A 26,274-nucleotide genomic window follows, 5' to 3' on the forward strand; every position below is an offset into this window, starting at 1 on the left:
AGCAAGTTTGTCGTAGTGAAAGGATCCTCCTAGTTAGAGGTCTCATTTTATGTTCGCTGGTGTCATTCCCAGCCTATCTGTGGCTGGGAATTCATTCCAAAAAGTCTTCCATTTGAAATCTGTTAGTACAGCAAAAAATAGTCAAGAATCAGAGGGGGGCAAATATTTTGTCAGACACTAGTACATGGAATAAATGTTCTTAAATAAATCTTATCTTTATCTATTATTCAGCTTTCAGCTAACAAATTACATTCAGTCCCTCCCTTGTTATAAATACATATTGATTAGTTTTAAACTCTGAACTTCAGAATGAGTTATATCTGGTCGCTGCTAAACTGCTCTCTTTGCTAAAGGGAAAAAAACCTCACCACCCATTATACTGCATTTAATTAAGACAAGCATCAGCTTTATGTACCATTATTTGCTTCTGCCAACTCTCAATGGCATAAATATTAAACAGTCGCATCTTCCGAATATTAATCAATCCTTTCTGAATTCCAAATGATTACATAAAATTTAGGAAATGTTTCTTTGCCAGCATTATCCTCAGATGCTTACTCTAGTTAGAGTTGAGATATGAGCCTGGACTTGACAAATGTGCAGTACGTATTTGTTTAAATTCAGATGTAATGTGGAGAAGCCCGAAAGCCCTGGCTGAATGTTAATTGTACAGAACCCCTCAACTGTTCTCTTACTGGTCATCAGGTGCGGTCTTGAAAGTGTACTTGGGTAACAGTGTGGGTGAACATAACAAAACTGCCAATGGATTTAATAAAACCACCTAATAGCAGCCCAAGTATGTGGTATCAATAATATATGTATAAAATCAAGGATCAAAATATTTGTATATCTATAAGCTATCAAAAGTGAACACTGCTAGAGCAACTATTTTGAATAGGACTTCAGTGCTCTCTGAAGACCTAGGACAGTCTTCAAGACTTGAGTACTGTCTGTCACAGCAAGTAAGAAAACACCTCCGTGATGACCAGTCTGTCCCTAGGTAAGTGCTTCGTTGCAGACTTATATTGGCTTGTCAAGGGAGGCCTTGCCACGCGATACTCCTCCCTTCACATTCATAGCACCTACCTCACATCTTGCACTGAGGGTGCTACATGAAGGCAAATTATTGTTTTCTGTGAGTTTTTTTGGATACTAAAATATTGGAATTATTTCAGGGTGGGTAGGCAGGTTGATTTTTGGCTAATTCCTTTTCTTAGTGAGTTCACATGTTTACTGGACTGTGCTACGTTGACCGGGTGCAGACTCTTTAACCAGGAAGTGTAAAAGGCAGATCCACAGTTGTTGAAAGTACCGTGCAATTACTAGGCAGGCTGCAAAAAAGATCCAAATATGCCAAAATTTGTTAGGTTATGCCTTTATAGCTGTATTGTATCTAAGGGTCTATAATCCTGCATTAATTCTTTATTGTCTAATTCTAGACCCTTGGTTCCTGTTTCCTACTTCAGGCCATTTTGGCCTGATAAGACCTCCTGCCTCACTGACTCCTTCATTTCTTTCTGTTGCTCTTTTTGTTTGTGTGCCTTTAAGCATCATAAATACTGCCAACATTTAATCAATATCCCTTGTTATTTAATGCCCAATTGATGCTTATTATACACTTATTTTTTTGATCTGCATAGATCATACCCCAAATTAAAACCTCAGCAAAAGCTGTGGAAGTGAAAATATGTACAGCCCAGTGCTTCACCATTTTTTGCTACAGTTTTTTTTTTTTTTTTTTAACCTTATCTTTTTGGTAGATTTAGATTGCAAGCTCACTGAGGTACAGACTGGCTAGTTGGTAAACCTGATAGACATATGTACATAAAATATATTAAAAATACATTTGCTAATTTAATTTAATTTAATTTTTATTTTTTTTCCAGCTTCAGAGTTTTCATAACTGCATTGATGTGAGTTAATGGAATCAGATGAAACAAAGCACAGGCAGACTTTCTGCTGCTTCTTTTGCACATTCACAGGAAGCTGCTCATAGTCCTGTGAATAGAAAGGGTAGAGCCTGTCTCGAAAATGCTTCCTTTCAGCCTGTTTCATTGCTATGAAGAGCTTAATAGGAATGTTTATCTTCCAAAAGTGCCTATAGTGGAGTCCAATACTGGGGCCTACTCCTCTAATCTCAGCTCTAGAGCTTTAGGAAGACTAAAAGCAAGGAAAGATTTGCTAATATTTCTCTTACCCAACAGAAATGGGTATGGATTATTGCCTAGTCAGTGTGGATCTCTGCTGAACCTGTAAGTAACACTGTGGTTTGTTTGAAAACAGTTCTTTTTTTTTTTTTTTTTTTTTTTTTTTTTTTTTTTTCCTTTAGTCAAGAGCCCATTGTTTGCCATCCATAGCAATTAAATGTTTACCATTTCTACAGGTCCCTCTTGTCTTATGTTAAGTGAGATGTGAGATCAATAGTGGCTCTGCAATTATTTGCCCATTGATAAAGTCTTCATTTCTTAAATGAAGTACATTTATCTGGGTCCTGACAATGATAAGAGAGGAGTACCAGTCAGCTGCTGCCTACTCTAGCATTTAGCTCCAGGCAGACACGTGCCTGGACATGGGTCAAATGATGTCTAACTTTCTTCCTATTGGCATTTCACTTTACAAACTGCTTTGATGGGAGGTTTGACAAATCATCCTTGCTGAATTTGAATAATAAAAATTAGCAGGACAAATAGGAAGTTTGGTAAAGAGCAATGGCTGATTTCAGTGACCTGCCTGTGGTGTGACTGACTGGCAACAGTTATATGTTTCATTAAAAAAAATAATCATATAAATGTAGTTATTTAGCAAGTAGAATTACTGAAAAATTATCTGAACTTTATTCTGTGATAGGAAGAAGATCAAAGAAACAGTGAGACAAATTTTGGCTCCAGTAAGATCAGAGAAATTGTCTTCGGTTTTAGTGAGGCCAAGATTTCACTACAGTGGAACATGGCTATCTATTTCTTTCCCAGAATTAGAGAATTCAACATTGTTTTTTTAAAATTTTAATTTCTAACTCTTCTAACTCTGACAAAGAAATGAGCTTCCAAACTATTGTCAAATTCATTAATGAAAATGCAAAGAAGCTGATAAACTGGCACAATTGCTTTTTCTATCTGTAGTATATCTTGATTCAAACTAGCAGTTATTAATGACAAAGGAAATTTTATTTAGTTTTAGACCTACTTTTGATAATGTGTACTGTAGACAATACTGGTTATGTTTTATAGAAAAAATAGTTGTATTTCTCTGGGATTATGGTAAAGAAATTGCATTATTGTCAGTTTGGATAGCTTTCAGAAAGCCAGATACGTTTGTTATTTAGTAGGAAATTCAATGAAGACTTTCTTATCTGAACTTCAACTTCCTCAGATGTGCTCTTTCCACATTTTAGTTGTGAATTCATACATGTAAAGCCTGCAGAACTAGTGTTAAAAGTAGGTTTAACACTCAAGTTTCTCAAAGGTTTCTTCCTCCTCTCCCGTTCTGCAGTGCATGCCCCCACAAGCAGTCATGTTTTGGGTTTTGCAAATAGGTAAACCTCAATGAAAGAAAGGTTTTCAAAGATAACTCCTGTAAGAACTGAAGTTCTGATTTAGTTCCAAGGAAGCTAATAGCTCAAGATAATTGAAATGGAGATTGATTAAAAAAATAAATTGCTATTTCTAGACCATCTGAACAGAAGACTTATTTCAAGTAAATCATGCTGGTAGACAGATTTCTCCTTTGCAATAAAATGCTTTGGCTCCTGAAGTCCATCTTGTCTTCAAATAAAACATTCAATCAGTATCCAGCATATCATTTACAGCAAAGGAGGATGCTGGTACAGAATTCAAACGTGTCCATCAGAAGTCGGTTTGGGGAAGGAGTGACTAGACGGTGGTTTATATCAGGCTACACAACCAAAACTTTTGAGGGCAGACAGACAGTCACTGAAGTATGAAGATCCATTGGCTTGAAAGGAATTTTTTTTATGTACAGAGAAGTAACAACTGCCTGGCTATAAAGTGTTTTATTTTGTAACTGATGGAAGAAATGTAAGTTACTTAATTCTAAATATATACAATCTTGATAGGATTACACCAAGGAGATGCTACACTATCTAAAAAAATAGTTACCAAAATAGTCTGGCTTCTTGAATGATAACTGAGTCAACTTTGGCAAGGTTGTTCAGTTGGGACAGATAGCTGGAGAAAGGAGCAGAGCTCCAGTGCCTGAATGTACCACACACTGCAGTGGCTGCAGAAAGAGTTGTGTGCTGCTGGCTACAAAGGTTACGATAAACATGTACATGTCTAAGCTTCAGTAGCATCTTCTTTAATGCTACCAGCAATCAAAAGCATTTTCTTGTTTAAACCCTTTGGAAACTCTGACAAGTAAACAATGAACAATTTAAAAACTAGCATGCAAGACTGATATGATTTAATTATGTTTTCAAAAATTATTGTGTTATGGGGTTTGAACATTATTTTACTAAGCTAATCACTGCTGAAATGTTAGAAAAAAAGACAGAGACAATGTTATTTGCCCTCAAGGAGATTGCCACCTTGTGAAAATACAGACAATACGGTACAGCTAGGAATAACAAACAGCTTTAGGAGGCAGCTTCATAACTGTTTGGTTATTAAAAAAACACAACCAACCACAAACAACAACAACAAAAAAACAGCTTCTTCTCAATAAATTAATTCTGTGGACTATTGACTTTGTGTTGCCACACAAACAATAGTATAAGCCTTTACTGGATTGGTTAACACTGTGGGAGGGCATCCTTAGAAATGAAAAAAGCTGGTACATCTTGAAGTGCTTGTTATTCCATTAAGTATTGCAGAGACAGATTTTCAACAAGACTCTGCTCAGATTTTTGAAATATTTTTTGATTAATAATATGTTTTCAATGCTAAGACCAGTTTTCTGTTGAGATGAAGGTATGTGTCAAATGCACCTTGATACTTAGGTACAGTAATTGCTCCCAATTATTTCAGCAGAATTTGATGCTTAACTAATTTTGACAGTCCTGCTGAATGCCTACGAGCATTGTAAGGCACTTCAATGTCTTGAAAAAACTGACTCACTCAACTTCAGCCAGACAATTCATTTGTGATTTTGGGCACAAACTTAAGTACTACTTAGCTGGAAAAGGTATCAATGTTTTTCATTTGAGTTTTGTCATCATTCTCATTAAATATTTGCCTTAGTTCTTTGGGTCAGGTGACAATATCTTTATATTTTACTCTTTGCAGAAAACACGTGGCTTGGACTTTTAGCAAATCAAGTTATGCAGTATGTTAAAGAGTGATTTAGCAGTTTGAAAGGTGCAGACCCTTCGCTATAGCATTTCTATATGTAAGTGATATGACTACAAGGCTCCCATTAGCAGCAGAATTAGCTCTGTAGCTAATATAGTAGTGGAAATGAGAGAAAAACTGGATAACTTGACTTTATACAACCTTGCAGGGTATTTATACGCATCTGCTTTTGTAGTCGAGTATGCTACCTTGCAGAATTAGAAAAGCTGAAGGTGTAAGAATGATTCCTAAATCAATTCAAAGTACTTGAAGAGCTGACTAAAGTGATCACACAAAAAGACCACCTAAATGTGAGCATTTTCCAAATGTACTTCACTTATTCACCTAATTTGAAGTACCACTGAACTGAGATGAATTCTCTAAATATTTTATTAGAGGAAAGCTACAGGCTCTTCAGACATTTCTATACCACTTTTCAATGACTGTAAAACCTACTTACTAGGAATTAGGAAATCTGAATTCTTGTTGTTCATCAGATTAAATAATAAACCATAATTTATGTTAATAGAAAGCTTGCTTTTCCATCTCTGAATCTGACATGGAAAGAGACAAAATCTTGAATATAAACTATTAATAGCTTCCAAGCAAATCCATCATCTCTTTTCCTAGGAATCAGAATGTACATAATTCATAGCAATTGTTAACTAAGTAATTCTTATTTTTTTTCTATATGTTCTGTGTCCTATACCTCTGAAGTATTGATTTTTTATCGTCATGTTTAAAGAGAGCTTCATCTAAAACCTTCCAAAACAGGTATGAACTCTATAAACACCACATGGAAGGGCATATTTCAGAGAGCAATTGAGGCTGTAAGTGTATCCAAAACATCTTGCTCCTTTTCATTTAAATGCAATTGTATTATAATAATTTATTTGTAAAATTCTGTTTCCTTTACATAAGATTTTTAAAAACTGATAATTAAAGAAAAACATTACTAAATGTCACCACTTTTGATATTTCTTTCATTGTTATACTTGGCTCAACTTTTCACTCTCTTCATAGACAAAATAACTTTTGAGTAAAACCAGAATTTTGCCTATGGAGGGATCTATATATGTCTGGATCTGACCGTATTTGTTTTTAGATATCTCCTTTCTACTTCCTTAAAGTAAATAAGAAACTCACTTGGTCAAAGTTTATTTAGACCAGTTCTATTAAGTCAACAAAATGCAAACTTGAAACGGAAGACAGGAAGAAAAGTCTTTTCCTATGAAGTCAATAGGAATCCATCTCCCTAAGTCCTCTTTTTTAAAAAATTATTATTTTATTTTATTCCTGGCATTGGTGATATTTCTTGGTTGATTCATTGCAGGGCACTGGTTTAACTAAGTTGTCTTGCATAAGTATCTTTCCCTTTCTGTGTCCTCTCTGCTAATACAAAACAATCTTCCCTTTAAAGGTTATTTCCTTGCTAGATTTGCCATAAAGCTATTATCATTAATCTACACTTTAAGAGTTCCTTTCACTTTTTACAAACTATGAGTTGCATTCCTGATTTATGTGTTAGGATGTGACAGCCATATGCAAACAAGACTGTTTATACTTACCACAAATGCCCTTAAAAAAAAGGTTATTTCAACCATATCTCCACACCATCTGCTTTACATAACCATATTCAATATCATAAAAATATACCAATCTGTATTTTCCTCTGTCCTTTAGAATTTATAATAGAATTTTATTCTTGTTCTGGAATATTTATAAAATACATACAGTAAGCTTGTAATACTCTAGTAAATTCCTTATGTTTTAGGAATCAGTTGCATAGAAATCCACTTTTAATTCTCCTACATAATTTTCCTTTGTGAAGTGATAATTAAAAAAAGAATTCTCAGTTTACTGTGAACCTCATAAAATATATTTAAAGTCTCATTCATTTTTCAGGAAAAAAAAAAAACAAAAACAAAAACAAAATATTCTTAATATTTTAGGGGGGAGAAACAACAATATTAAGTAAAGAATACAAAGAGTAAAATTTACCTACCTAAACTAAAAAGCACCAGAAATTTGAGACATACAAATTCTCGTAGATCAAACTGTAGGGAACGAAGCTTTGCTACTAGTTCTTGTGCATGGCTCATAAGGTTGTTGAGGGTGGCTCCAGCTTGCGACGCTATTACGGAATAATCCACCTGTAAAAGAGAATTATATTTCTGTCTGTACCCACAGAACCACTTTAGAATGTTTCAAGCAATCACATGTAACCAGGATGCTCCTGGATAAAAGAATCACTCTCAATTTAATGATGTTATCGAGTCAGGATGATTTTATATACAAACCTATTTTAGCACAACAGTATATATTGGAAGTATTATTAAACCATATATCTTAATGGTATGTCACATCACTGCGAATGCCGGTTTGTCTGTATTAGCTTTTTTTTAGAGGCTTTATATATGACTGCTGCTTATGACACTGGTAGCTGTGCCCCTTATCAGTTTGTTTTATACACTGGGTGTCTCTTGTTCTCATTGCAGTTGTACAATCCTGTGGAGAGAGATTGATTGAAGGGAACTTTGCACCCATGCTGGTCATATTAGTCCAGAGGGACATAAAGGTATTCATGGGATACAGGCTGGTGTCCATAACTTGGCCAGAAACATCTATTCAGGCCCAGAAATGTTGGTATATTCCCACAGGAAACGGAGGCATTGTGAAGGTGGTTTCTTTTCTCCTTAGCTACGCACAGTCCTGGCACTTGCTGGAGCTGGTTCCAAGGGACTTGTTCTGGCAGTTCCTCCTCTGTTGAGGGAGGAGGAGCGGGCAGGTGTGTGGCACAGGCCAGCTGCACTGAGATTGTTCCAAGCAGTTACTGCAGTGCATGAAGCACCTTCCTCTGGAGCACAATAAGAAGTGTGACTGCTCTGGGACTCTGCTGCCCTTGTCATGCTGCTCATCCCTTCTCAGAAGAGGCTGACTGGACCACAAGCTGGCTTAAATGACCCTTGTATATAGAGGCCCAAGACAACGCTGGAATATGCCATATTACAAACGGTAATGTTCACAGGCAAGGTATATTTTAAGCCCTTCCAACCTGACGTACCCAATGATTACTGTTGTTGAATTCAGGCAACCTCCCTACTTCCTGCACACTAAAATACCTATCTAGAAATGCCAGTGACATTAAGGGGATGAGTTCTTGCAAAAGGACACGTCAGCCTCTGCCACTCTGAAGATGGCCTCCACCAGCTTCTGCAGGCCATGTCGTGGGATGGTGAGCCCTGAGAGGTGTCCAGGCTCTGCGGGCTGTGGGAAGGCTGTGATCCGCTGGTGAAGCAGCGCAGGGGTTGGGGCGTGCAGGGGATGGGGATGGTCACGCCAACACTAGGCCTGAGGTGAGGCTGGAGGCTGTGAGACCACACAGCCCCGGCAGCGTGGAGTGGATGAAACTGGCATATTGGGCTATCCGAGCAACTGCTTCTGCTGAAGTGCCTTCAGCTCAGCCCTGCTCTCATCCCTCTGCTTTGCAAGTGCCACTGTCCTGTGAAAATGGCCCAGGGCATGTTGCTTGCCCCTGAGGTAAGCTGTCCCTGATCAACTGGCTGAGACCTAACAAGTTACTGACACATTTTCACAGCATGTAGGTAACTTGCCTGGCTGCTGTAGTATTAGCAGAGCTTTTCTCTTTTAGGGGCCTCCATAGCAACAGGAGAATTGGCAACCATACTTCACGTAATCACACGCTGAAGCCTGGCTAATGGTAAGTGCACGCTTTGGATTAATGATGTGTTTAAAGGTATTGTGCGCTTATCCAGCCTTTAAGGTCTCCCATAATAAAATAATTAATAAAGAATCAGGTACCACCAGAGGCAACAGAGCAATACTGACAATTTTGTTTTTCCAGGCACTGATCCCTTAAAATTATTATTTTTCAAATAACTGTTAAGGAACCTGTATTTTAAAACATGTTTTTCAATGTTAAAACTATTGAATTGATTTAATTCAAGTATAAATAGTTGGAAAGCAAGAAAAAAAAAAGGGAGGACTTTAAACCTGTCAAAATTTCAGCCAGGAAAGATAAGATAGATGATTGAAAGGGACTAAAAATAGCTTCTCCTAGGGATGACCTTAATATAATCAATAGGTTACTGACTTTTAATAAGACATTTTATTTATATGTACACTTAGCACTCTCAAGACATTGATTGAAGGCAACTGTACAAGAAAAATGAAGTTCCACTTTTTGCATGGATGTTAAGAATAACACTGCTCTAACTCTGCAAAGCATTTAAAATTATGCTTATGTTTCAATGAAATCAGTGGATTATGGTTAAGTATCCTGCGAGGTAGGTTTTATTGCTGTCTGTCACACCTGGGAAAACTGAAGTAGTGAAATTAAATTGCTTATTCAGGGCCAAAGAAATCTGTGACAAAACTAGGATCTAGCCTTTGGAAATCCCAGCCAAACTGTCTTTCATAAACTGCTTTCTAGTTCAACTGTTGGTTTCCCCCCCCCCCATTTCTTTATATATAAGGATATGTTCTTATATATATATATAAAAAGTTAATAAGCCCTTAAATACTCTTTATTTGTAGAACAGTTTAATTTCCTATTGAGAAACTGGTCACATACAAATATCAACTCATTCTCAATTTCCCTTTTGTAATTTTAATGCTTTGTTATGTGTGTGGGGGGAAAGCTCAAAATCCCTCACTGAGGTTCCAGTTTTCAGGGGAAATATGCCTTCCTCTTCATAATAAGAAGTTAAGATGTCTGGATGTCAAGAATATCAGTGGCCTTAGTGCAGCGATTATGCCATAATGGAAAAACCCAGTAGATGTCTGGATCTCCCACTATCCCTCTACTGGAAAGCTCTCAGGCAACCTGCTACTCTTTCAGGTGCATTTAATATTTGCAGCACCAGCAAATTTGTCTGGGAGGCAAGTCCTCATCTGCCACTCACCAAGAGCAGGCTGTATTAAATTTTTATATTTATTGACATTTCATTACCATAATTGACTGCAGTAGGTTCTCTAGTAGAAGGCACAGGGCTGCCTCCTAAGCAGGAGAATTGGTCCCTTGAGTAGGATTTGCAATTAAAAACAATGCAGAATGGATTTTTTTTTATTGTGTAAATATGATGAGTTGAATTTTCAGCTTTAACTAGAGAATAGTGGGTGTGCAGAAGGCTTTTTTCAAGAGTGAGCAAAATTATGAGTCAGTGGAAAGACGACCCCCAAAGGTGTCAATCAGTTTATACAAAATCAACTGTGCATGAAAAAGCCCCCGTTAATGTCTATTCTGAAAAAGTGGTCACATTAAAGAGTATGCTGTCCTGCTTGCTTGGTCCTGTATGCAGAAATTGATACTAAAAGGCGTACTAATTCCTTCACCATCCAACTCATGATTAAAAATGCTTTTAAAAGTCAAAGATTAAAAGAGCTTAGGTCTTGAGCAAAATGCTGACTTACAAACTAAAATCATAGCGTTTCATATTGCATCACAAATTTCATTTGGTAAAATCCATGCTTGAAAAAAAAAAAGAAGAATCTTGCTTCCCAATTAATAGCATTGTACAGTACGGTTGGTTTTGGTATTAAGAATGACGGTGTGTTGACTGGCGTTTTTGAAAACAGGCACTTCAGTGAACCTTCCCCATGACCTATTTCAGAAGTAAAACAATGGGCATGAAGTTATGGCTGCACAATTGGAGGTGTAAATTCCTCACTAACCAGCATTCAGTGCTATCTTGCATGATGACTGTAGTAATGATGAAGAAGTAATGATAAGGGCTTAATTGGGTTAGCTGGGTACGAAAGCAATGCCGACAGAACAGCACTGAATAATTTATGCTGCCACTTGTTCTTGCCATTCTGGTGCTTAAACTTGCTTGTTTAAGCTTAGCGTGGGTATCACTATATATGCAGTACTGCAGGCTGTGCTGTGGTACCATTTGCTAACTGAAGTGCCTAAATCTAAAATTAGATACTAGAAACCTCCACTCTGCTGCCACCTAACTTTGTGCTTCAAGTCCTCGCGGCTCCATTTTCCACTAGTTCTTGGGGTGCCAAACTGACTCGAGGCATGGCCAGGACTATTCAGGTCATGACACCGTTTCCAGCTCATGCTACAACTCTTTTTAGATTTATGGACTAAATTGCTCTCATCTACCTAAGGCATCAAAAATACCGGAGTGGGAATTTTTCAGCGGGCCACTGACTGGAGCAGTCAACTGAGATGAGGGAAGTTCAAATCTCCAGTCCAAAGAGTGTGTGAAATAAATCAGACTATAGCCTGGCAGTTAATAAATTACTTATAGCCTAGTCATCTCTTTGAAAGTTAGAAATAGCAGGTGTCCTCAGGTAAATCTCACGCATCCTGTGGATGTGTTCTGATCATGAGTATTGGGCAGAAAGGCGGGGACCTTGGAGAGGAAGGATTTGCTTAGTATTTAACCCCAGGAGAGAACTTTCAGCTGTGAATTGCAAGTAGAAAAATGTACTTAGCTCTCTTGGACAGGCAGCATTCATGTACTTCTCTCAGCATTTCTGCTGGCTACCTCTTACAGTTACCCCCTAGTTTGCTGGCCTTCCCTGCTCCCTGTGTTGTAAGGTAAGGGATGAGTGGGTGAGGTTGCAGGCTCTGCAAGAGGGCAGGGGGATACAGAGGCACTAGCAGCAAAGGAAAAAAAAACTAAAAAAGCTGATAGTATTAGTAAGAAGGTCATAACTTAAATGTGACTGCAGAGAGACATAGCAACGATGACTATTTTTTTTTCTAAATCCATTACTTGATACAGTTGAAAGTGACTAAAAAGTCCAAATCCCTTTAATGATGGTGAAAGCTAGTTAGACCAGTGCAAAGTGTTTATGAGAATTCTGTTTTAAAACAATATATTGTAGTAAAGTACCTGGAGTTCAGTAGCATTTGGAAAGTCAGCTATAAAAAAATTCTCAGCTGATAAGCAGAGCAGTAAGAGATGGAAGTGACTAATTCTGTAGATTTTGTTCTCACATGAAGGTCCAATTTAACATAGTGAGGTATTGTTTGAGGCAGAACAAAAGACAAGGCTTTTTTACAACATGAAACTACACCCTGGGCTAAATAAATGGTGAGGCTGAAGGCCAGAAATGCAGGGAGCACTTGTACTTTTTGGTTTTGCAAATGATTTGTCATAGTAATGAATGGGTCTTGAAGCCAAATCCTTGGTTTCACTAGGCTCAGATGGCTCTGGTGGAGGCTGGTGGTGGCCTGTGTCATTAAGTCCTTGTCTCTCTGCCCACAAAACCAAGCCTAAAATATAAGGGTGGAATCAGGTTTCTTCCTTCCTTCTAAAATTAAATTGTATTAGATATCTAGGATATGACAGTGGAGTCATATGTCCCTATGGAAGAGTTGTGTTGAACTGTACCATCCCTTGTCAATGTTTCAGCAAGCTTGCAACAGTGTACAGACTGTAGTATTAGCATGCCTTTACTTGTTAATAGCTGTTATCAGGTACTTGATCTACCGGAATGACACTACCGTGAGCCAGAGCCATTTGTAAGTTAGATCACTGCATGTCTGGGGCACGGAGACAAGAGGCAGAGGATGTCTGGATGCAGCAAGGCAACCGTCCTTTTTCTGCTCTGCTCCATGCAACTCCAGCCAGTACAGGCTGCTGCGGTCTGTGGGGGGCTCTGCCACTGCTTCCATCCTCGGGTGACAAACTGCACTGATAGCCTGGGGACTCACCCTCAACAGTCTGTCCTGTGTTTGAAGTCCTGACCCAGATGGGAGTCTGAGAGTTGGCTCTAGTGGCTACATGTCTGGGTGAACATTTCTCCCAGAAGAAAGCACTGCGCACAATAAATAGCAAGCAAGTTAATTTACTATCACAACCATAATTACTCTTCCACTCTTTCATGAGGTAGGAGAGAATATGTATTTTACTGGCAAGGATGGTGGTCATTAAATTCATTTTGATATTTTCATATAATTAATAATTTCATTTAAAACATTTAAAACAATGTTCATATTCTATTTCAAAGCAAATGAATGTGGAAAAACACTTTGGAGAACTGCCTACATACAAAAATTGAGGAGGACTCAGCACAGACAAAACCAGCAGATGCTTATATCGGTTTTGGATATATTAATTAAAATTGTGATGACTTATACAGTGTAAGGTGCTTGTCATTTTAACATGATACACAATAATAGAAGATAATGAATTAAGCTGCCAGTGGACCTTTCCCCTAGGATGATGATATTGTGCTTGCTAATTAGTTATAATATGCATATAGTAGTACTCCAAAGTACTGCATTTACTTTATCTAACTTAGTTTCAAAAACACTAGTACATCAAGACTGGATTATGTGCCCTGTAGTTAATCATATACAGATTAATTTATAGTAGATATATTTATGTTATAAAATGCATGATGATAAAATAGTTAGGTTTCATGCAGAGAGCTGTTTTAACCAGTAGCATTAATTTTCTACTCTATTAATGATGACAGTCGGGTTCTTCAAATTATTAATATGCTGATGTTAAAATAACATACAGAACGTAACTGAGCTAGAGTACAATAGAATACATTTCTTTCCTTAAGCATTGCAATGCACTGTGTTTCTTAAATAAAGAAGATATGATATGCAATCATTGCTGAATATGAATATCCATAAGCTTCATCAGAAGACAGACCACCACTGAATTTTTTTGCAAATATTTAGGCAACATCACTTAGGGCTGTGCTAATTCAGTCTGTTTCTCCAGGGGCTTTTAGCTCAGTTAAGTTCATTTTCCCTTTTTATATTCCTATATAAGCCTCTGCTGTACTACATTAAATTCTCCCCCATCAGTAAGACTGGTTATGTTTACTTTGGATCCCATCAGTGTAACTACTCCAATAGGCTGTAGTTGTTTGGGATGGACTGATGTATTGCTTTTTTCATTGAATTGAGACTCTGAATAATTTCTCTCCTGATGGACAATCTTGAAATCAAATGTGGAATTTCATATTAATTTATATGGAGAAATAGGTTCACTAGTATGGGACTTGTATGCAGGACTGGCAGCCTTGCAGACCCCAGCCAAATAGATTTTGTTCTCTTTATGAGAGCAGCATGTACAGAATACAAAAGAAATGTTTTTTCTTATGAATGTGACAAAGTTAGCATGTGGGAAATGGAATGGTTTTGGCATGCAGGGAATCAGGTTGGGTGTTCTCTTCATGATGGTTTTACTGGAATTGGAATTTTAGACTTAAAAACACAGTGTGATGATGGATGGGTTCATGACAATATAGAAAGGAAATGTGAATTGGGACCAGGTTATTCACAGGTGTGGCCACAGTTAGTCAAAAGGAAGGTTCAAAGTTCAGTGTATCTTTGGATACACCTGAATTGGACTCTTTTTAAAGGTTGAATTAAGATCTGGTTTAGTTAGTTTAATTGAGAACACCTAGTTCAGCCCCAAAAAACAACTAGTATAACATCTTCATAAGATGTTGAGACACTTCTAACATCCACCACAACCTTGTTTTCTTTTCCCCTAGGCTGGAGTGAGGTGCCATACAAGCCTGGATATGAGAAAACAAGTACTACGCTGAACAGCAGAATGATAATGGATTGACCACGTGTGTATCTACCTTTAATCAAATTCCATGTATGTAAGAACTTGTAGATTTGGCTCCCATATACCAATATCACTTTTATTTTTTTGCCAACTACACCTATGACTGCAATCACAAGCCTAATGGAAAAAAATATACATACGTACACACATATATATGCCTGTGTGTATATATATACATATATAGAAAATAAAAATGAGTAATTCCTGAGAATATAGGAAGTAATTGCTTTGTCTTACCTATGTATTAGCTTCTTATACCCATGACTAGTATATGTATTTTTATTCATTTCATAGGATGAACAAAATATTGTGTTTCCTTATCTACTTCTTTGCCAGTTCCTTTCTCCTGTCCTTCTGAGACACTCCTTCCTCTAACACTCTTGTAACTTTGTACAACATTGATACTTCTGCAGGGGTGATTCTTCTTTGTGATACAGTCATCTGCAGCCTGCAGTATGAAAGTAAAGCTACTTCCTGAAAACATTTTCAGCAGCAAAGCGATAAATCATTGAACTTGCAAGTTGGTCCCCTAGACAAGCAGATTCTCTGAAGGCCTCAGCAAATACAACTATGTCAAGATACTAAAAACCTTCTCTGCAAGTGGGTAAGTCTAACAAAGATGACATTACCACAGAAAATTCCCCAGGCAAAGCCCCTACATGATGCATCAACACTTTTCAATAAGGTACAGTTGAAAGAGCTACAAAAGGTTCAAGTCACAAATTTATTAATTAAAATTAAGTTAATGATTTGCTTTAAAACACAACACTGTTGAGATCCTGGTTATCCCTCGTGCTCTTCTCTGCTGCTACTCTTAGAATACAAATCTAGGTGGAAAGATATATTTGTGTGATAACTGCCCATCAATCGGTAGTTCAAACAATCTCAAAAAATCCCAGATGCTGGCACATTTTTAGCCTGCCTTTTTAATCAGAAAGATTTTGACCAAACTCAACAGAGAGAAAATTTGGCAGTGAGTGCTGTAGGTATGAACAAAATAAGCAGCTTGTCTGGGCAACTGAACCTACAATTCATGTGTTGTTTGTTGACTGCTGCCTGAAAATGCATGAACAGTGATAATCTGTACAGAGCTTTAGTATGTACCCTGCGTGTGCTGGATCTTGGAAGTTGGCCGTGTATTGTTGGTGCAGAAGATACAAAAGGAAAGTGCTCAAGCTGGAGGAATTAAATTTCTATAATTAGAAATTGTCTGTTAAAATTACATGCCACATGGCAAGCCTATGGAACTTGGCGTGTGGAGAGCATATTGGCAATGATTTACAATTAACTACCATGTTGCAAATCACTCCTTAGCTGTTTTCTATTATGAAATTTGGAGAGTTGTAAAATGCACTTGTGCTACTTTATTTCCTTTTGAAATGGTAATTACTACTGCTGAGGGGCAGTACTTAGTGCAGAAAATGAAGTGCACAGCATAGGGAGGAACTTGTTTCTGAGGAATTGCTGAGGAATTGTAATGATATGAAAAAAGAGCTTTCCTGAAACACATACACACAAAAGAGCTTCATTTATGAAACTCCAACCAAATAAATAACAAAATAAAGTAAAACAGTCTTTTTGTGCAAGGGACAGTATTCACTTCTTTGTTGCTGACTGCACTTTTTTCCCATCAAAGTGGGAACAGTGGATTGACACAGGGAAAAACTCATAAGCCAATTGCTTGAGGGAAATGCAGATGTATGGTAATGTGATAAGAATGCCCTAGAGTAACAGGTTTGAGCCAATGTGTTCGAAAATTATGAGTGTGCTTCTAACTACTAGCCCATTTTAGATACCTAGGATAGAACAGAAAATGGTGTGGCCATGGAGAGCTACATGAAGTTTGACTTTTATATCAGAGGAGCAGAGGCTGTGCACTCTGAGTGGAGAGAGCAGGTATGTTCTAATTAAGTGGTAGTAAGCTCCCCTGTACAGCTTCCCCCTCGATTGTGATTGTAAAAAGGACTGTGTTTATGAGTAGCTTTTATGGAAGGATGTATTAAGGAAAGCAAGGAGTAAGGCTTCTGAGGTCTTAAATTTGGTAACTTGTGACAATAATCATGATCTCTCAGGTAATAAAGTAGGCTATCTAGCTCTAGTCCTCAGTTTAAAGTTAATACCTTTGAAAGCAAGGTGATTGACTGTAATTTTGCTCATAGTGCTTTGCTGGTAGCAGTAAATAAAAACATATATAGCACTTTTCATCAGAAGTGTCAGAGTGCTTTCCACACCTTAATCAATTAATTTTTATGAGATGGTGGCACAATTATTTCCCTTTCCCTACTGGAGGAACTGAAAGGATCAGGGCAGCCACCAGCAAGTATGCAGCATTTAGTGCAGCGGCAAATATTGATAATGCCTTGGTCTAGAACTGTGGCTTTCCAGAATTATAGTTACATAGCTGAGACAAACAGTCATAATTCCCCTTTCAGAAATATATTTGAACCAGGCTTTGTCTTAGAAAGACAACAGACCAAGTTGATGTTGCTAGGGTGGTCCATCCTGATACTCAGGAAAAGGAGCGGCTGTACTGGATCAGGCTAAACAAGTAACTCATGATTGAGCTGCAGTACAAAAAGGTAAAAGCAGGAAATGGCTCAGAACAAGAAACTGTCCAGGTACGCAGGGATGATGTTAAAATAGCCAGTGTTCAGCTAGAGTTGAGACTTGCAAGGGATGTCAAGTAACTAGTTACAGGATGAGCAAGAAAAATGTGGGACTGCTGCTGGACTTGGCTGGTGACTTAGTGCCAGCAAACGCAGCCCAGTCTGAGGTACTCAGCGCCTTCTTTGCTAACAGGGTCTCCCAGACCGCGGTGCTTTGCAGCACAGCTGCAAAGAGGAGAGGAACCAGCAGCAGGCATATGCTGGAAAAACTTTCAGTCAATATGGAAGGGGACTGTCTGTAGTGTTCTGGTAATACGTCTCCCTGCTCTCCAAGCAGCCTAAGTGTGAAGCAGCAGGTGATGGGCGCTCTGTGAGTGCTTGCACCAACTTCAAATGGCAAATGTTGACATAGAAAAGCCAAACCGGGTTAAAAAAGGGATGTGTTAAACCTACTTGACAAAGCTAGGGCAAAAATGGACACAACCAGTTCAGTTTAGCCAGGTTTTAATTTAGTTGGAAATATACAAGATCCAAAACCAGCTGATGATTTGTAAGCAGTGCATTTAATTAGCATCCTGTTGTCCAACAGTGATGAAATGCTCTGCTTTGCCATGAGAACATGTACAGCTGTTTTTTCCTGCAAGTAAAGATAAAAGTGGCTAATCCAGCTAACAACTATTAACAGTGGAAAAATGGGGACAGTGGCTAGAACTTGAAGGTATATATCTCTACCTATATATCTCTACCATTTCAAGTGGCACCTAGACAATTGGTATCTTAAAAACCTAGCTAATTACATAACAAATGAGACATTAATTTAACAGTTTTCTCAGGGAGAGAAAGCTGTCTATCTACTCATGGCTTTAAAAACAAGCACCTTGTGTGGTAAATAAAATTGTTGCCGGTACAATCATCGTTGTTTTGCATGAAATGGAAATGGAATCAGTAATTTTCTCAGTAGCACTGATATCCACCAAGAGTGATGCAACTCATTTTTTTCTCATATAATTAGAGGACAACTTCATCTCATATAGGTTAGGGACTTCCCACAGAAGTGCAGGAGTCTGTTCTGTAGTAGATAGAATTTGAATTTTCCCACTTTTCTTGGACAAGTGGATAATTTTTCCCTTCTACTGTACACCTTTTAATCACAAATGCAAACAATTATTTCTCCTCATTTTCTGATTCTTATAAACTCTTCTTAGCATTAAAAAATGGCTAGACTTAGAATTGTGACTAAAGCTGTAAGCAGATTCTGGAGCATGCAGACACAAATGATGCATGTGTATAGTTAGGAAAAGGAACTCTTTCCCATGTGTATAAATCAAGAGAGTTCAATTTGTAGCTGCTTAAATACCAGTGGACCATCATTTGTTTTCACTTTGAATCAGGAACATAACATACAGATGCACTTTGCTTTTCTTTGATACTGTGATTTTTTTTCTGTTAAGGCCAGAATAAGAATTCTGGGAATAAGGTTCTTTATGTCCTTTGTGCTTTGGGAAGTATGGGTGAGTCAGAACTTCTACGTTCTTTGGGTTTTCTCTGAGTTTTCCTAATATTTGCCGCATTACTGCTCTTGCATTTTGGATAATCTAAACATCTGATGCCTGAAGAAAATTAGCCACTGAAAAGCTGTGCCGAAACTGCAGGGTACATAGCCTGAGACAGTTCCTGAGACAATACCTTCATTTATATCTCATGGACTGAATAATTTTCCTGGGATTAGATGTCTTAACTCCCCAGTACTTCACATGTGCATATTTGTCTAAAAGCAAGAGGCAGTAGCTGCCTCTTTTTTGAGGCAGTAGCTGCAAGTTATCTAGGATTCTCACCCAGCTAGTCATTCTTTTGAGTAAGCCATAATTATGATGGGAAAATAAAATAAATTACCTAGACCTACAGCATAGGGGTTTGGATGTCTGTTGTTGTTGCTGTCAGAAACAAGCCATTTTAGCTCCAAAGAAATACAACTTCTTGAGAGACACATCTGCTGTTTTTCAATCACTGAAGTATACAAGTATATTTGAAAAGCAAAGTTTTTATGATTATATCTGCTTTTATAAGTTTAACTGTAATCAACAGACCAGGAACAGAGTGCACAAGTCATTTTATCTACATTATTTGTGGAGGATCTCTGAGAACACAGAAGTGCTTCTGACCTAGTTAAACTCCTGCTATTTTGAAAATGATTATTAAAAAGCCATCAATACTTCTCTGAGCCCACATACTCACTTGTTGCCCGGTAACCAGAAGGATGGAGCCTTCTTTCCCATGTACCACTTGCCGGTAGATGTGATCTAGAATTAAGAGTTCGCTCCAGCAGTTCTGTAGCAACTTCATTTGGTCATCAACCTGTAAAGCAAACATGAACGTTGGTGGTGTTATGCTGGGAGTTACGTTTCACATCACACCATGGAGTCACTAATGGACACTGGCTAGCATGCTGCTTCCTTCAAGCATCATGTGAACAGAAATACTATTTAAAGTTATTTGTCCACAAAACTGCTATTCTCAGCTGAACAAATAGGGCATTGCTGAAACTATTATCTGTAACATATAGAAGATTTGCTGTTATTTACATTCTAGGAAATCAGAACTCTGGCATCGTTATGCAAAGTTATACTAGTATTATGAGATAATTATGAAACACTCATGGCAACAGGACATTATTTTTAGCCAAAAGCAAAAACAGCAGAAACAGTGCTAACGTGAACTTTCCCATACTCCCCATCCTTGAATCTCAGCTTTTGGAAAATAGAGAAGAATCTGCAGGTTCAAGAGCACTATGGCTGCAATAAGCCCACGTCAGAAGGAGGTTCCTTGTAAAGGAAAAAGTGAAGAGGTAGTAAACATTCTCTCTAAGAATGATTGTGTTACTATGGAGAAAGAAGAGAAAAACACAAGGTGGGTATCTTTAGGTGTCACCAGCTGGGCAAGAAAGGCATGTACATAAGGCGGTAAGAAATACATCACTGACTGCATTTAGCAATAGCAGGAATGTTCTGGGCACTCAGCACAAGCATCTTACGTTAAGGTTTTGGTGCGTTGGTATTTGGGATGTGCATATTACAGGATAACAAAGTCTCTTGCTAAACTGATGGTAATTGCAACTGGACTGCGTTCAGTTTTATTTCCTTTAACCGTGGAAAATTATGAAAATTTGCAGGGATATGGGTAAAAAATGCACAAATTATCGGAAGGACCTTGAATTTAAGTCATGGTAAGCATCAATATCCTCCAGATCTGTTCCTACTGAACTTACTGATTTCTTTCCTAAAAAAAATGAAGTCTCTGACTTCAGATAGTCCTGGGAGAGTTAAGGGATGCGTACATCAGCCTTGCTACAATGAAGTGCATGGTGTGGATGTGGTAATAGCATATATACAGGTCAAAGTACTCTAAAAGCTTTTGTAGATAGCAATTGCTGAACAGATTCAAAATTATATAAAATAGGAGAAATAAAAAATAAATTAGCAAAGAGAATATTTTTAGAGGACAGCAGCATAAAATTTCCCAGACAGAACTATTAAAATATTATTTGAGGTGTTCTAATTTTGATTGGTTTAGAACTTCGGACGGATGGGAAACTGCATGATTAGGACCAATCTTGCATGAGCTTAATTAAATAATGCAATAGGTATTTTCAAATTTTATTGTCATTTATCCAATGATTTTTTTGAGCTTTATCCTTTCCAGCTTGTTTTCTTGTGTGATAGAAAAAGATGTAACTTTTGTTACTGATGGATTTTCCAAGTGTAATCTATGAAAGTTGCCTGGTATTTTCTCCCTGTTTCCAGTCACTTGCCATATGGCTCAGACTTCAACATCTGAGACATCCAATTGTTTCTCTGACTCCCTTATTTGCCTTAACTTCTCTTCTCTGCATCACAATCTTCTCCCAACTCTTTTTGTCCCAGTTTCTCCACCTTAGGTACCTGTATCAAATTATTCCCTCTTGCTGGACTGTGCAAGGAAATGAAATCAGGATACAAAGGGAGTGGGCCACCATAAAGCCAGTGCAGGAGTACCCGTGTACAGCCCTTTGTCCCCCATAGCCTTCACTAGGACCTGCTGCACAGCTGTAGCAGCTATCTGTGCTGGGACACATCTCATTCCTTCCACTGCTGGTCTACCTAGAGAGTGGCATCATTTTGTGGTTTGGGTTTTTGTTTGTTTGCTTGTTGTTGTTGTTTTTATTTGTTCTTCCAAGAAATTAAATTTTAAAAAAGGAAATTATATCTAAATATGCCAAAATAACATCTTAATGTTGCAAAATCCAACACTGCAGAATTATTTAATGCTTGTATTAAGATTGTCTGTTCCATTCCTAATTTGTTTTCCATTTGTCTTTGTGTTATTACAGACACAAGAAGGCTGAACTAGTTTTGGGTAAAACACTCTCGGTTCTGATAGTTCAAAAGTTTCACATGCTTTGGCTTTGAGGTACTAAGCATAATCTTTTAAAATATTGCTCTTCTGCCTACAGTCATCGTTAATACATGTAAGCTCAGATAACACCTGCAAGCCACATATCCACGGGCAATAGAGATGGAGGATAGAAAGAGGTGTGGACTCTGTGGATGGATATATTACTAAGTCAGTGCAAAGCTAGTGCTATCACAAACTCAGCCTTGCTCCATCCCTATGCTGTCTGTACCCATGATAATTCATTTCTGTTCAGATCACAGAGCAAGGCTGATTCTGTATTAGAAGATCTCTCTTCCTCTGCCCACAATGTGTATTTGTCTACAAAAACATTTCAGCCAAGTGACTTGTTAGCTCAAGAGGGGACTATAAATTGCCACAATGAAACACTTCCCCCCCACCCCCAAACGTGGGCCATGTTTAAAATAAGGCATTATATGAAGGAATTATTTGACATTTACATATTCTAGTACTCTTACTTTTTACATGAAGCTGTTTTGTGATCATTCTCTTCTCTGTACAACAAAGTGTTACAAAAAATCAAATAAATCATGCCAACATGATAATTTCACCCAAAATTAGCATTTCACACAAAGCTACCACAGCTTACATCTGAACAAAACAAGCTGTCAGACAGTTTAAACGTTCAACATCCATGTTGTAACAACTAATACCTGAATAAGAGGTCAAGCATTTGATTATATTATAAATGACATGTTTCTGGCTAACCCATCTGTCTCAGCCACAGGCAGCAACTTTTGAAAACAAACTGCACTTTTCAGGTCTGGCTTTCTGAAGGCCCCAACAGCAGCTAGTCTGCAATCAAAGCCTACCTCCCAAGCTTTATCATATCATTACTGAGCCAGTGCTGTGAGAACAGTATGAGATGGCAAAATGACACAAAAAAATGTGTTTTGCACATAGCTTGTTCCTGCTGTTCTACAAGACTCATAAAACTAGCAACAGCGAACATCTGCTAGTGGTTCACAAAATCTGCTCCTCTGTATTCACTGTAATTTAGCCAGTGAAAGCCTCTAAAATGAGTATCATAAAAAGCAAAATACACATCCAAAACATTGGATTCAGAAAACTATTAGATCCAGCTGCTTTTGCCATTTCAGGAAAGCTGGTAGGGCAGCAGAATGCTTCCCAGTTTTCACTGGGAAGAAACAGAGATGACCTTAAGGAGGGTCGTGGATTACTAAAATGGAGGATCAATTACAGCCTACTTCTGAAAGGCATGTAGATGAGGAAAATCGCATACCTTAACTCTGCTAATGCCTAGTAAATGGAAAATAGAAAACAATGTAGATCGCTGAACAAACACGGTAACATAGCACATCTTAGAATCAGCTGGCAAACTTAATGAGGTGTGTAACTTCAGCCAGAACACAAACACCTTTGTGTTTCCGTGGCACATGAGTAACTGTGCATTATCTGGCAAAACAAAAAATCAGCCTTTGGCCATAGCAAGTATGTGCCTTAAACTGATCCTGCGGCAAAGATGCTTAAGCTGTGATGGCTGAAGTGGTGAGTGAATTCTGAAAAGGAGGGTACTACACAGAAAATGCACCTTGTGGACTTCAGGCTCGTGTGACACCAGAGCATGCTAGTCCTCCACTAACAAGGTGAGCAGGAGAAAAGGTAAGATTCTGTTGTCATGTTAGCTTAGCTTCAGTCTGGGATTTTCCTCAATAATCAACATCATTTTCAATCGTGGTATACATTGAATTAGAAACAAGCCCAAAAGCTTGTATTGGTGGCTAAACTGTGAGGCTTTTCAGTTTGTGGAGATCTTTGAGAGTAGTATCAATGTATTAACAATAACAACAAAGTGCCCTTTGTCCCTACTACTGGGAATGATTATAAATAAAAATTGAACATCATACGGCCAACAACTGTCCACTACAAGAATACTCCCTGGATTTGCAGCTGCTCCCTGCCGTAACAGACCATTGACACAAGGATAATGTAACCAATGTCTTACCTAAGTAAGCTGTCAGATGAGATACCCATTTGACAACTATCTAGCCTCCAGCAAAAGTGAGAGTGAATACTGTGCCCAGATGGTTAAATTTAGGTCCTGTCTGGTCAGTGGCATTTATCAGTCAGTGGACTCTTATCAGTGGGGACAGTATAACTGGAAATTGTTGCTGAAGAAATGGTGTCTAAGGAAAGATGTGGAGGAAGCTAAAGGGAGAGTGTGTGACTTGAAATATGAGATCATTTCTAGCACACAGGGTGGCATAGAAGAGTAATAGTGTTGAGTATGAAAGGAGTAAAGCACTACACTTGTAAAACAGTGGCTGAATAACAAGGGAAGCAAAGAGAGTGCTTAGGAGGAGGTTTTAAAGGATGGGACAAGGAGGCTGTGTGGTGAGAGAAGACATAAGGGAAGTTGGATGTCAGGTAAAACACTGGAGGTGAAGGTGATGAGATGGGATATTATGCAGGCTTAAAGGGATTGTGCGAGAGTAGATGATGCTGCTGGGGTATAGAAAGAGCAGGTACTTTGTCAGACAAGCAGAGGAAGGCAGTTGTCACCAGCAGAGGTGAAAATGGGCATGTACATTGACCAGTCTTTTAAGTAGTAGGAATCCCTGGGTGAAGCAAGGGGTAGCTTTCTCATAGCATTGTACATGGCAATAGGTAAATCCTATTTCCCATATGAAAAGCCTGTTCACTTGTGCTTACAGCGAGGACAAAGAAGCATATCAGAATTTGGAGCCATTCATAACCTTGTATCTCATGCTGCTTGGCCTACTCGTAGCATATGAGTCATAAGCTCAAAGACAAATGGTCATCGCAGCCACCTCTGTGCTGCCTGCCAGCTCTCTTGCTAGCCAGGACAAACTAACGTAACAGCGTGGTCCATTCTGCAAAAAGGGTCTCCCAGAATCTGGAGGCACACCTACATGGTGAACTCGGCACCGTGCAGTCAGCGTGCCTGTGCAGTACCCACTGGTGGGTGTTGTGTGTACAGCCGGATGGCAGGATACAATGCGCTATGTTCTCATAAGGTTTTGAGATGTTGTCCTTCCCATATTGACATGGAAACATACCTACGGTGACATGGTAGAAATGTGCACAGTCCCAAATGCTGTCAGTGCTGTTAACTGCAAATATTTTAGTGTTCTGTGAAAAGACACCTTTAGCTCTCTCTCTTTGCCCCAAGAGGCAGTCACTACTTGCACAGCCTGTTTGTCACAGTGCTTGACGAGGCTGCCGACTGTGCTCTGCCCTTGTTGTCCCAGCCATTGCCTGCCCCAGCTCTTCCCAGGAAAGCCCCTGAGCAGAGCTGCTGTGTGGCTGGGCTGGAAGGAGTGTGTGTCTCCAGACAGGATCTGGTGAAGGTGGGTCTGTGCCCCCTGCATTAGCTTGCTCTACAGTTTCACTGAACAATAGTGTTTCTCTTTCAGAACATAAAAAACCAACCAACGAAACAGAAAAAACAAACAAACAAACAAACAAACATACAAAAAAAAAACAGGTTTCTGAAAAGAGAGGAAATTAGATGTGGTCCCCCCTTCTCCTGAAGTCCACTGACCCTTTTCCCCTGAGGTTTAATGGGACCATGGGGCCTGGTGGCACTGTAACACTCTTTCACGTCCACTATGAAAGCTCACACAGCATTGCTCAACTGCACGCTGTTAAATATCCAGACACAGGTCTGAACACAGATCCCCTGGCCGTGCCCGAGTTCTTCCCTGCAAGCTGGAGTAATAAGGTGACTTTAAATCACTGTTCGGAGTTCTCTGCTAGCAAGGATTAGAAAACAGGCACGTATTAGACCACATTTAGATACAACTATTAGTTTGCATAATTTATCTTCCACAATACAACGCAAGCCACGTAGGATATTTCCGGGGGTGGAGGAAATAGGTTCTCAGCTTGAAGTGCGAAGTTGTAATCCTGAGCGCTGTGGTGACACGCGATCTCGTGGTGGGACAGAAAGGTGGGCTGGCGGCCGGGGGGTCGCGTTTGCCTGCTAAGGCTGGCCTCCCACTCAGCTGGGCCCCGAGCTCTCGCTAGGGGAATGACTGGAAGGCTGGCAGGCTCGCTGGGCCTCTGGAAACAGCAGCACCCAACCCCACATTATCAATTGCAGTTAAAAGCAGGACTTATCTCAGAAATGCTGGTTACTCATCTGAAAAACTATTTGTGCTGATGTTATAGATGAGGAAGGCTAGTGCAACACAAGAGTAGTATTGTTGTAGAGTGTACGCTTCCCACAGCAGGGGATGTTAATCATTACAGACTTTTGTTTTCTCTGAAGAACAACGTTGAAAATGCCAAATGGTAAAATGAAGAATAATGTGTATGTTTTGCTGAAATGCTTCTTAATCTTATCAAAACCACACAGTATCTTTCTTT

General features: G+C 38.7%; 1 protein-coding gene and 2 long non-coding RNA genes across 7 annotated transcripts in view; 2 read left to right on the top strand and 1 right to left on the bottom strand.

Annotated features, from left to right (window-relative positions):
- The window catches only part of NR5A2 (nuclear receptor subfamily 5 group A member 2), an 89,340-nt gene that overhangs the window by 17,974 nt on the left and 45,092 nt on the right, over window positions 1-26,274 (bottom strand). For all 3 annotated transcript variants that reach the window (XM_035333344.1, XM_035333341.1, XM_035333343.1), the window contains 2 exons: window positions 19,708-19,827; window positions 7,291-7,438 (listed from right to left, as the gene is read on the bottom strand). In XM_035333344.1, the coding sequence (XP_035189235.1) occupies window positions 7,291-7,438; window positions 19,708-19,827 (268 nt within the window). The remainder of the gene's footprint in view (window positions 1-7,290; window positions 7,439-19,707; window positions 19,828-26,274) is intronic.
- LOC118170790 lies at window positions 6,011-9,716 on the top strand. Its single transcript, XR_004752889.1, has 3 exons — window positions 6,011-6,059; window positions 7,784-7,863; window positions 8,938-9,716. It is a non-coding gene; the product is annotated as an uncharacterized LOC118170790 (long non-coding RNA).
- LOC118170788 overlaps window positions 13,108-26,274 on the top strand; it is a 29,547-nt gene continuing 16,380 nt past the window's right edge. For 2 of the 3 annotated variants that reach the window (XR_004752885.1, XR_004752886.1), the window contains exons 1-2: window positions 19,823-20,379; window positions 21,839-21,918. This is a non-coding gene — a long non-coding RNA (uncharacterized LOC118170788). Of the gene's footprint in view, window positions 18,984-19,822; window positions 20,380-21,838; window positions 21,919-26,274 lie in introns of those variants that run through there. The other variant, XR_004752887.1, reaches the window with a different exon arrangement.

Source organism: Oxyura jamaicensis, chromosome 8, assembly GCF_011077185.1.
Source record: "Oxyura jamaicensis isolate SHBP4307 breed ruddy duck chromosome 8, BPBGC_Ojam_1.0, whole genome shotgun sequence".
In the NCBI taxonomy this organism is placed as follows: domain Eukaryota; kingdom Metazoa; phylum Chordata; class Aves; order Anseriformes; family Anatidae; genus Oxyura; species Oxyura jamaicensis.